General features: G+C 38.9%; 1 protein-coding gene across 1 annotated transcript; it reads right to left on the reverse strand.

Annotated features, from left to right (window-relative positions):
• Positions 1 to 6: 6 nt before the first annotated feature.
• LOC103520790 (beta-1,4-glucuronyltransferase 1-like) lies at positions 7 to 10,832 on the reverse strand (the record flags this gene model as incomplete). Its single annotated transcript, XM_008485890.1, has 2 exons — positions 7 to 664; positions 10,458 to 10,832. Coding segments are annotated over 2 exons (1,033 nt in total), but the record flags the coding sequence as incomplete, so codon positions are not given.
• Positions 10,833 to 13,145: the final 2,313 nt, after the last annotated feature.

The following is a 13,145-nucleotide window of genomic DNA, read 5'->3' on the forward strand; positions in this document are numbered from 1 at the left end:
GCCAGCACGGCCCTGGCATGATCCTTCTTGAGTGTTTTGATTCCTGGCTTATGCACGAGGAACGCATTGTCCAGGATTTGGAACTCATAGTCAAGAACACACAATGTATAGCCTTGTGTCATCTTGTCACTTTTGCCTTCCCAGCTAAGTCTCTCATCATAGTAAGGATCCTGGTGGGTACCAATGTAGATGGGCTCCCAGTGAACAAAGTAGCCCAGTCGCTTGCCTATGTGAAACACATGCAGGCCAGGTTTGACCTCCTGTTTCATCCATTCCTTACTCTTGGGAACGTTGTGACATCCTGCGCACACTTTCTTATGGAAAGGAATGGCGGATCCGTTCTTGAGCATGGCTACCAGCTCGGTTTTGTCGCCCGGGAGGTTCATGTTGGATTCCACTTCAAATATTGACAGGGGAAATACCTTGGGCTTCTTGTGGCGCAGAGGAGCCTCCTGTCTCTGTACCATGTCCAGGAAATCCGTGATGACACCAGGACTAGGGTAGAGTTCAATGTCAGATGCTAGGATGTAGTGCGTGAGTGCTGTCTGGCGGGCAATATTGCGACCCACGTTCACAGGGTACAGGAGTTTCTTCTGAGATTTATACGTTGAGCTTGCAGTGATATTTGCCCAGGGTGGTAGAATACTGCAGTTTGTAGGTGATTCTCAATTTATATTGAGGATAAAATTCCATACCTCGGCTGGGATTGAACCCACGCCCTCCTGTTTACCAGGCGAGCGCCTTGACCACTACACCACCGAGGCAGGTCAGATACCGAGATAAATCGATTTAAAAAATGCCGGTAAATCGTGAAGTTTGACGTCACGGCATACGCTCCCGTAGGCGATGACGTCATAATTTATGACTCTCGCTTCGTTTGTTTGTGCACAAGCGTTTCTGCGCATTTTGACGTGAAATCTGACGTCTTAACTCTTTGAACTTTTTCATTAGAAGGGCAATTAAAAATTGAATTTTCGACCTTTCAAAGTTACTTTTTCGGAATTTTGACCTCAGATTTGGATTTTTCACAACTTTTTACGTAGGAATCGACCTTTTAATAATAATATTTTCCCAATGGCAACTCCTCCATTACTTCTTCCAACAATACCCACGCCACTGAATATAGAAAATTATGCTAACACTCCAGATAGCAGGAAATTATAAGAAGAGACTCCTAGCTACCAATTTACTTGGAGCGGACCCAAGGTTCGATTCCCGCCAAGTCAATGGCCTTCTGTCTCTAGCTAGCCCGTTGGCCACATGGTAGAGCCAAAGTAGTTATAATTGCAAATATAGCATACGGCACGTCAGCATTGTTACTTTATTGCAATCGGATTGTTTTCTTGGTAATTATGCATAAGTCACGTCCGTGGAAAAGAAAAGCTCCTTTTTGTATTTAACATAACCCTATAATAACACTAATCACTGCTCTAATTGTGAAAACTCCTTCTTGCATTTAACCTAACCCTATAATAACACTGGTCACTGCTCGTTTGTGCCAGTTCCTTTGGTAGCAATATTCCATAGACGTGACTTCTGCACAAGTACCCTTTAAGGCAATCGGATTGTTTTATTTTTTGTAAGTAAAGTAAACATGATTTCAAAGAGTATTGTACCTCATGCCGGTCCTTCACTCTCAGACCGTCTGAACGCGTGTGCCGGAAAATATTGACCGTCGTATGTATGAAATCTAAAGATAAACTTAAGTTTAACTTGAAATGAAAATCTTGCCAAATTTCATGAAATCTAGCCCTTTTTCTTCTTCTTCTTTTTCTTCTTCTTCTTCTTTCTCTTCTTCTTCCTCTTCTTCTTTGAAATTCATTTCACAAGGATTCCAGTGGAATTCTCTGAGCTTTTTCAGAACTACCGAAGGTTACATATCACAGGCAAGCAGTTTTGTATACCTATACCGAGTCTCCAAGTCACAAAGAGCTTTTTATTAGCTTCTATTTTCGTTTTGGCATAAATATTGCGTTTTCTACCCTCATAATACAAAGACATGCTTTCCTTCAGGGTAAACAGTACAAGGTAAAATTGTACCTCTTCTTCTCTTCCCCCTCCTCCTCTTCCTCCTTCTTGTTCTTCTTTTTCCTCTCCTCATCCTCCTTTCTCTTCTCATCCTTTTTATTCTTCTTCTTCATCACCAGCACCATCATCATCATCAGTTTCTTCTTCTTCTTCTTCTTCTTCTTCTTCTTCTTCTTCTTCTTCATCTTCTGTGAATTAGTGGATTTGCTATTGGTAACAAATTTTAACAATGTAGGTATGTATGCAATACTATTGCAGAATGCAGTATGCATTAGAAGTTGTGTGTTTTCGGAAGAGGTTTGATAGAGGGAACTGTAACTGCTAAGGTCTTATCGTCCCGTCCCGAAATCGAAGAGAGAAGTAAGACAGAAATAGGAGAAAGCCGGCCGTTCCGAGAACGAAGAGAGAAGGAACACAGGATAGGAGGAAGCCAGCCGTTTCGAGAACGAACATTATCCTAACCGGGCGTTAATTCTGTCTGTCTGAATCAAAGACTAATAATAGGAACGTAATCAAACTTGGTTTAGCCTCCTAAAACAAGACATACTTTGCAGTGGCACCTAAATTTGGACTTCATACCAAGAAGAAGTATCCGAGTCCACGAACTTATCAAACGGCCCGTGTAGGTAGATACCTACATAATACTTATGTACCTATTATGTACCGGAGTAAATACATAGAATTAAAGAGACCACAGTTTTCCCTGTTTACCTAATACAAGGTATTAGAACCGCCCTGTTATGTAGACAACTTGTGTAGGTACCTACCTAGACTGACAACCTATGTACCTACCTAACTACATAGATATTAGGTAAATAACTACCTACCTAAGATCAACTTGGTATGAACCTACCTAACTTCACAAAGTGTTAGTATAACTTTACGCTTACTCAATCCTCTAACTGGACTTCAACTTAGGTAGGAATTTAGTTGATATTATCCACTATTCCACTAATCAAACTCTATCAGTATCAGATTATGATTAGTAGAGGAATAACCAGTTGGAATCGGACTTGGCAGCCGTAATGTGTAAATTTACCACAACTGTAGCCGGTTAGTTTGGTTTTCTTTGAAAGAAATGTTTGAAAAGGTAAGTAGGTTTAATAGAGAGAAGGATAAGACAGAGGAAAGCCAGCCGTTCCAAGAACAAACTTCATCCATTGGCAGGATTCTCCTAAAGGAGCTCTTAGTATTTTGGATTCAGGTTGCGGTTCTAAATTTTTTACTCGTCAGAATTTAGTGCCGAGTCCCGATGAGATAGGTAAGTTCTACACAGTTCACTGGACCATGCAGTCCATGCACTGAACACAGGAGGATAGGAGGAAGCCAGCCGTTCCGAGAACGAACATTATCTGTTTGGGGTAAAATACTTGTGGGCGGAATCGTTATCCTTACTTGTGGAAGGAAAAATCGTATACATAGATACTCGTAAGTAGGTAGGTGCCTACATAATACTTATGTAAGTACCTATGTACCGAGGTAAATACATGGAATTAAAGAGATCACAGTTTTCCTTGTTTACCTACAAGGTATTAGAACCGCCCTGTTATGTAGACAACTTGTGTACCTACCTAGACTGACAATCTATGTACCTACCTAACTAGCTAACTACATAGATATTAGGTAAATAACTACCTACCTAAGATCAACTTGGTATGAACCTACCTAACTTCACAAAGTGTTAGTATAACTTTACGCTTGCTCAATCCTCTAACTGGACTTCAACTTAGCTAGGAATTTAGTTGATATTATCCACTATTCCACTAATCAGACTCTATCAGTATCAGATTATGATTAGTAGAGGAATAACCAGTTGGAATCGGACTTGGCAGCCGTATTGTGTAAATTTACCACAACTGTAGCCGGTTAGTTCGGTTTTCTTTGAAAGAAATGTTCGAAAAAGGTAAGCAGGTTTAATAGAGAGAAGGATAAGACAGAAGAAAGCCAGCCGTTCCAAGAACAAACTTTATCCATTGGCAGGATTCTCCTAAAGGAGCTCTTAGTATTTTGGATTCAGGTTGCGGTTCTAAATTTTTTACTCATCAGATTCACTAAATTTTGTCCCGATAAACCCCCCCAAAGCACTAACCGAGTCCCGATGAGATAGGTAAGTTCTACAGTTTACTGAACCATGCACTGGTCTACTACATATAGTAATAGTCATACTCAAATAATATACCTATGTACAGTCCACGTCAACTGGGAAGTCCGATGGAAGCGCATGGAGGGGAACCGCAACTTCTCAACTGTAAGTCGGACAGTTCTAAAAGTTTCACCATTCGATTCGGCGTGAAAAATCCCATGGGATCAACTATTCACATGCTTACTTGTTAATCAACGAGCTATTTTTTGACGAGTGCGCACCCAAAGGTCATCGGACTTCCCAGTTGAAGTGGACGTGTGTTTCCTACCTTTACTTGAGTCTGACTTACTTGAGTATCAGGTGGCTCTGTTCTGGCAAACGTAGGAATATGAGATGTCTTGTCATCCGAACATTTCTGAAACAAAATACAACGAAAATTTAGTTCAAAGCTCCGGGTTCGATTCCCGAGAATGGCGAATTTTATCCTAAACAGATAAGGTCTGTTCTCGGGACGGCTGGCTTCCAATTTCCAATCCTATCATTCTCTGTTCTCTCTTTGATTTCGGGACGATAAGACCTCCGTTGTTACAATTCCCTATATCATTCCCACCAGTTAGATCGAAGCTGAAAGTTCGATTCCAGCCAAGGGCAAACATTATCCTCTCGGAACAGCTGGTTTTCTTCGATTCTGTACTCTTGCTCGGTTTTTGAAAAGATACTAAAGGGATAATGTTCGTTCTCGGAACGGCTCGCTTTCTATCCTGTCCTCTCTTCGCTCTCGAGACGATAGGACCTCCGTTGGTACAGTTTCCTCTATCAAACCTCTTAAAAGAGCTACATTTTCATCTTATCTCTGGTGTTTACAGCAGTTCTAGCCTTCCGTGTAAACACACCTAGTCATATATCAGCGTCAAAATAATAATAATAATAATAATAATAATAATAATAATAATAATAATAATAATAATAATAGTGCTTATTTATACTGAATAAGTATGTAGGTACATAATATGTAGGTACATATTATGTAGGTACATTGATAATGTACCATATTGTTCCTACAGGTACATAATCAACATAATGTATAATAGTTCATCCAGATCAATGTGACAGCAATGAGTCATCAACCCAAAATGAAGGAACCAATCAGATTGCAGGAAATCCTTACATTGTTGCAATTCAGGTAAAGGTCTATTTTTGATAAACTCTCTCTTCTAAATGCAGAGGTAGCTCTAAGTTCAGAGGTTGGATTCCAGAACAGGTAAGGTGGATATCGCCTTACCTGACTTTGTTTCACTGTCGGAGGAAGCACTGTGCAATATAGCTTCCCCTTTTAGAGATTCTCTACCATTGCACATGTGACATGTTTGGCAACAATTAACAATGCCTACTTTTTTGCTGTCTATAATGTAGGTATATCAGAAGATACAAAGGTACTGCTGACGTTAGAAGATACGATTATACCTGAAAGGTATATCTATTTATATACCTATATGTATACCCTCCTAGGTAGGAAGGTAGGTATATGTATCTATTTATATCAGAACTGAAGCATAAAACCTCTACCACTTCTTGAGTGAGTTCTTAATAATGGAGCTCTAAAGGTTAGGTGGCAGAGAAGGCCCCCGACGTTAACCTCGCTTAGTGGTTACCTTCCACTCAAGAGTCTATTGTCAGTAAAGGATTCTTGTGGAATAGATAACAAAAACCAGTTTTTTTGGTTTTAAGGTTCTCTGGACAAAATTTGCACCACCATTTTCGTGATCCTGGTAAAAAGACCTTTAATTTGATATATAGGTCGACCAGGTTTGGATAAGTCCTTCTATGCTATGGGGACAGACAGACAGACAGACCGACCGACCGACCGAGCGAGCGAGTGACAGACACCGAAGCGAATACAATAGTCCGTCCCTTATACCTTTTTATTACTATTGTAATAATAAAGGAAAGGGACTAAAAATGGTGGAAAATGGGTTCATATAGTAGACTTCAATTATTCTACCCTATAGGCACAGAGACCTTCATTAGGTAATCAATTTATCCAATAAACAAGCATAAAATTTCATGCTTTGGTTGGGATCGAACCCGTGCTCTCCTGTTTACCAGGCGAGCGTCTTGACCACTACGCCACCAAGGCAGGCCGACCAAATTACCATGCGGAAGACTGGCTTCCTTAAGGTTCTTTTGGCGTAACACCAGACATCAATTTTGTGTGGTTTACAGATTTTTTTTCTCTCCGAACAAGGATTCCCAGATATGATTTTCGTATTTAAGAGATAAATTGTAAAAATTAAGGTTTTCAAATCTCTTTGTGTACGACCAGAAATGCTTCCGCGTACCACTAGTGGTACGCGTACCACAGATTGGGAACCTCCGTTCTATAGCAAGGCTATCAGCGTTACAAGCAGTTCAGAATTTTATCAGCACAAACACCACGAGGACTAGAAATTAGAAATCGTGAACACCAGACAGCGATGACTATCATTATAGTCAGGTAGGAAATGCTAGGACTGTACGGTAAGAAAATAATAGAAAGTAAAAAAAGGAATTTTAATTGTGTTAAGCATAAATGCTTGTCACAAATGTCGTTCCCTGCTTAATGCACTACGCTAAATTTTACGGCTTGACTTGGACTCGAACCACCAACCTCCAGATCCGAAGTCCACCGCGCTAACCACTACACCACCGAGGTTGGTCTGTACGGTAAGAACTCATACTTATACCTGTACCTGTTAAAGCCCGTCCCCCTTTGTCGTGAGTTTCATCTGATTTTTTCCCGAATGTACCTACTGTAAATGTGCTTTAAATGAGAGTGTTCCCACTACACAGGACACGATTTTTTTTCTGTCCGACACAAAATGTCCTGTAGGAAATGTAATTTAATCAGAGTGTTCCCACTACACACGACTATCGACAGGTCTAATGCTTTAATCGATTGGGTAGTACCTATTAGTTATTGGTGATGCTTCAAAAGGACACTAGTTGAATGGATTGAATGAATTTCTTACATGACTTCCAACAATTGGTGATTCTCATGATTTTTTTTTATTATCTCAGAAAAAACTATAAAAATTAAAAAAAATATTGAGACTAAAACGAAGAAACATACCGCTAAGCGCAGCAACCATCTCAACCAAACGTTTTGTGTTGCATCCTTGTCACATTTGTGAACTACAGACCAAATTTCAAGTCTCTAGCTTATACCGTTTCCGAGATATTGTTAAATTACACCGAAAACCGCCAAAAAGCTGTACAATGCCGCCAACCGTTGCACCGATCTTAACCAAAAGTTTCGTGTCGCATCCTTGTCACATTTGACAGCTACATACCAAAATTTCAAGTCTTTAGCTCTTACCGTTCTCGAGATATTTTGTTTACAGTGTCGCATTCTTGTCACATTTGAAAGATACATACCAAATTTCAAGTCTCTAGCTCTTACCGTTCTCGAGATATTTTGTTTACAGACAGGAAGGACAGATAGACACACGGACCAATGGCTGAAACTTTGGATTTAGGCTCTAGGGACCTCAAAACGTGTTTTGGCACTAAAAACTGACCATCGAAAAATTGACCCGATTACATTACTTTCCTTCCTATAGGATAAGGAAAGTAAAAAAGCAGAAAAAATCAGAGACCGCGATTACATTACTTTCCTTCCTATAGGATAAGGAAAGTAAAAAGGGTGGAAAATGGGTTCATATAGTAGATTTCAATTATTCTACCCTAGGCACAGAGATCTTCATTAGGTAATCAATTTATCCAATAAACAAGCATAAAATTTCATGCTTTGGCTGGGATCGAACCCGTGCTCTCCTGTTTACCAGGCGAGCGTCTTGACCACTACGCCACCAAGGCAGGCCGACCAAATTACCATGCGGAATCGCGGATGTTACACTGGCCTGTCATTAACCTAAACGTGATGGATGGTTTGACCATGGCCAATCGATTGACCAGAATCTGACATAATATAAGTATGGTCATTGTTCATAATGTATATATGGCGAGTATGGCGATTGTCCAAATCTGTACCGGATCTAAGTATGGTCATTGTTCATAATATAGATATGGCGAGTATGGCCATTGTCCAAATCTGTACCGAAACGCGAGATCAATGTAGGGGAAACAGAAAAACATAGAGACAAAATAGACGAAAAATCTACCTGTACCTACCTATTTTATGGTTTAAAAAAATAGTCTAAAAAATGCCAGGAAAAAAAAATCAAGAAAATTGAACCATTAAAGACCACATGTACCTACCTACCTTACCAGTTTCTGTATTCTGATTAGTGGATGTGCCAAATGTCCCAGGTCAAAGAATTCTACTACAAACACCAAAATGAGATAGGTGAGAAAACAGGCAAAAAAGAAGTAAAAAAAAAAAACCATGCGGAATCGCGGATGTTACACTGGCCTGTCATTAACCTAAACGTGATGGATGGTTTGACCATGGCCAATCGATTGACCAGAATCTGACATGATCTAAGTAGGTCTGTCTGTCTGTCCGTCTGTCCCCATAGAAGGACTTATCCAAACCTGGTCGACCTATATATCAAATTAAAGGTCTTTCTACCAGGAACACGAAAGTGGTGGTGGAAATTTTTTCCAGAAAACCATAAAGCCAAAAAAACTGGTTTTTGCGGGATTTTTTTCACATTTTCTCACACAAATGAGCTCTGATCTTGAAATTTGTCGCGACGATCGAACCTCTGCTTTAAAGCCATCCAATCGGTATTCAAGTATATAGGTTTACAAGGTGTTCAATGTGTACTGGGGACTTTTATGGGGCAAAATCAGTTTTTTACGGGTTGATTTCCTATGGGGCACATTTAGGTTGAACACCCTGAATAGGTTTGCCATGTTGCCAAATAGAACAGTAGTATCTATAGTACCAACCTAAGGTCAAGTCAGTAACTTTTGTTAAGTTGGCATCATAACAACGTTGCAACACTGTACGCTTGACTCCGTGATCGTGCGCTGTTGCCAATTATCTACGAGTATGTAGACAGTAGAATATGCATAATTTGCTTTAGAATGCAACCTGTTGGGAGCCAGTCCTATAGATCAACGAATCAGAGGCGATTAATTCCGTGTAAAAGTGAGAAGTTATACATAAGGGTCCCCTCTATTTAGGATTAAGAAAGTAAAAATAACGAGGATTTATAAGGGAGATTCACAAGGTTTTTTTTGTATTTTATTTTGTTGCACGTGGGTACCTACATACGAGTACCAAAAGGTATAAAAAATATAAAGACTGATGTAAAGTCGTACAATTTGAGCCACTATTAAAACTTTCAGAGGCTTTTTGAGATATCTGGCAACATTGTAAAAACGCTTTCAAACCTCTTGAAGTCACAAATGTGAGAAAACTCCTCATACAAATATACATTGTTGCCAGAGCGCTCTAAATATAAAGAAAGGTATGTTTTCTTTCGTTAAACGGATTAACTGAGTACTGGAAAATACACCTCCTCTTATATCTTTTGTTAATAAAATACTGAACTAGTTTAGACTGTTGTGGGTTATAGGGACTTTTGTTCTATTCGAGCTGAATAACCAAGATAATTCTATTCTATTCTATTACAAGGTACCTATACATATTCTATTCTCGTGGCTCAAGTTTGTATGACTTTACAGCACTTTGTTGTACATAGGTAATACATAATAGGGTAAAACAAACATTCCCACTTGATTATTTAAAACATTGGAATTCAATTGAATAATGTTTACTTTAGTACCTACTCACACTTGCTAAAACAATTTTAAAAATGGAATCATTTTTGCAGTGATTCCTTTCTCTCTGTTTACCTGTTATGAACTCTCTCAGCTGTTTTTATAAATTCTCTCCACTATTCACACTTCTTCATTCATAAAAAAAAATGTATAAATTATATATTTTATCTCTATTTTAAATCTACATTAAACATGTCTGTAATTTACATCCTAAAATATAGGAAGCTTCTTACTAAGTACATAACATACCTAAACATCCGGATTCAAATTTCGAGATTACAGTTTGGTCATTTACATAAAAAAAAAATCATACATAAATAACTATAATTAATTTAAATATATACAAAGAAAATTTAGCTGACATTGGAAATTTGGAAAAGTTGTTTGAATCCTTCCTATGTTTTTGAAAACATGGGAAGCAAAAGCAATCCTAAATGAGCTATGCGCCAAAATTTGGAAATTGCTTTTATTGTTTTAATTTTCAATACATTGCAGATTGGAGCTCTTGCCGATTTTTCAAACAAGTGCCGAAAGAATATACAAAGATGGTATGAATTTCAATAAAAAAAATTCAAACCTGAGCTTGCAGTGATATTTGCCCAGGGTGGTAGAATACTGCAGTTTGTAGGTGTCCGGAATAGCTCTGAAGGTTTTGGAACGTTCTTGGGAGTATGTCGAGCAGGGAAGTAGAAATGGAAGGTAACCAATTCCGTAACCAGTGGCGTCGTACAATCCCTCAGATATTTGATCGTCTTCAACGTATTCTCAAAGTCAGTACCAGGTGTATAGAGAGCTAAGGATACAGGTCCTTGCCACCTGTCTAATAAAGGCACTAAATTGTCTAGGAAAGTATAGTCAGCATGACTAGTGTAGGTGATGGATTCCCAGCAGTGGAACTTCCTCTCTGCCATGATGTAATTGTAGAGAACCCAATATTCTCCTCGCTGGGCAGTTGAGAAGTAGGGCGTCACACTTGGGTCTCTCAGACGATCTGACAGCCGGAGGTCTCAATATTTTTTCGCCACACGCGTTTCGACTATCTGTCAGACACTGAAGAAAAACATCTACAATTTAATGGGGAAAGCCCATCCATAGTTGAAGACAGAAAATGAGTCACTTTAGAGAGAAGTATGAGTACTTGTACCACGTGGAAAAAGAAGATTCAGAAAACTCGATAACACAATGGTTAAGTAAAAGAACTCCTTCAGAAAAATCTCACCATCACTACTCCTCTTTTTCTTCTTGAGGTCTTATCGTCCCAAAATCGAAGCGAGAAGGACAGGCTTATCTGTTTCTAAGTGCGCCACACGGGTATTAATTTAAACCGCGACTTAGCCAGCCTAGTTAGCTTAATAGTTGGTAGTGCGTCTGCCTTGTAAGCGCTAGGCCGCGGGTTCGATTCCCGCCCGGGGCGGATTTTATAATTCAAACCCAGCAGCTGAAAATTTTATTTCGGCCCACATTTTCTATGTATGTAAACTCAGACGAGCTTTTTCCTCTCCTCAAAAATTGATATTTTGGTGCTTGGCTCATTTAGGATTACCAAACATTTCAAACCCAGCAGCTGAAAATTTTATTTCGGTCCAGATTTTCTATGTATGTAAACTCAGACGAGCTTTTTCCTCTCCTCAAAAATTGATATTTTGGTGCTTGGCTCATTTAGGATAACCAAAAATTCCTAATCCGCAATCTCTTGACTGAATCGAACTGTACACAATCTAAAGGCAAAATTCACCTTAGCTTAACCTAAAAGTCCTAATACAAAATTTGAGCAAATTTGAGAAAATAAAAATTACCTACGGATTAGGAGAAAATCAGCGACTCAAATAGTTCGAGTCCTTCGTCAAGCGAACTAGAACGATAGTTTTGATTCTAACGGGTTAGCCTTAAATTTTGAGATAGCCTTAAATTAGCCCTAAATTTCAGGATTAGATCCTGACAATTCCTTAAATTTCGGAATAAAAAATTGAGATTAGCAGAAAAAAATCAAAGGAAAATGTCCATTTCAACTTTAAATTTGTTCACTTTTTCCTTCAATTCCCTGATTTCCCAGGCAAACGAATTTTCGTAAGGAAAAGACAAAAGAAACACAGTTCCCCGGAGAACTTCCCTTGTCTCTTTGTCAACGACACTTCAAACCAGTGTTCTACATAGGAACAGAGGTTTGTGAACTCTTCAAACATTTAACTAGCTGACTTTCTCCTAATGCGATTGATCGGTGTGCACAGGAAACTAAAAATCCCAGTAAGGTAATTTTACAAGGGCAATAAAATGTGTCATGTGTCACAGTGAAATCGGAACAGACGTTATGTATTCGTCTGTTTATAGTAACTAGATACAGTAGAACCTCGATTATGTCAACTAATTGAAACCGGGGGTAGTTGAAATGATCACTTTCTATGATCTTTTCCTCTGATAAGATAGGATATCCTTTGAAAGATGGGAGAAAACAATGGATTTTGGAGTTGAAATAATCGAGGTTCTACGGTACCTATAGGTACACATTATGCTTAGAGTGAGTCATCACCTCTTTTCAATGAGCTACTCAGCCAATGAGTCAGATCCTAACTCACTCTTCACCTTCCTATAGGCAATAGGCATAGGGAAACAGAGAGTTAGGATCTGACTCAGTGACACCAGTGACTGAGTAGTTCTTTTTTACAACTCACTCACTCTTTACACACTCTAGTATGTTAGTATGTACAATCATTTTACACTACTATGGGGGGCTATGGCAATTTTCTAATGGCAGGGATTATTTGAGTAACCAAATCGGGATTGGTCCAAAAAATTGGATGAGCAAATAAATGGGAATGATGAAAAAGTGAGAATTCATGTTTAAAAATCAATATACCTGGTTTCAAAATTTTGTACGATTTCCATTGGGTCAAATTCCGAACTGTTATGGTTTTCGGAGATGGTCCTCAATTTTGGGGAGGCGACAGTAAAAGCCCAATAATATTGACATTATTGACCATTGCTCCAAAACTTTGATCTCTCTCTCCCTCCCTCCCTATCTCTCTCTCTCCCCCTCTCTTTCCCTCCCTATCTCTCACCATATTTCAGTCAAGTAAAGGTAATAAGGTAATCGACCTTTTTAGATTATAAAGAAATCTACAGATAGGTTTCATAGGTACCTATAACTACTGACTATTATTCAATAGGGAGTTTGGCCTTCTAAAGATGCAACCAATAAACAGTCGATTATCATAATTACATTCATAACCAAGAGGTTGAACACAAATCGCAATGCTCATGCTCATCCAATCCTAGATCCTGAATCCTGATTCTACGAATCTAAAGC

The sequence above is a fragment of the Diaphorina citri genome, unplaced genomic scaffold (genome assembly GCF_000475195.1).
Source record: "Diaphorina citri unplaced genomic scaffold, Diaci psyllid genome assembly version 1.1 scaffold4066, whole genome shotgun sequence".
In the NCBI taxonomy this organism is placed as follows: Eukaryota; Metazoa; Arthropoda; class Insecta; order Hemiptera; family Psyllidae; genus Diaphorina; species Diaphorina citri.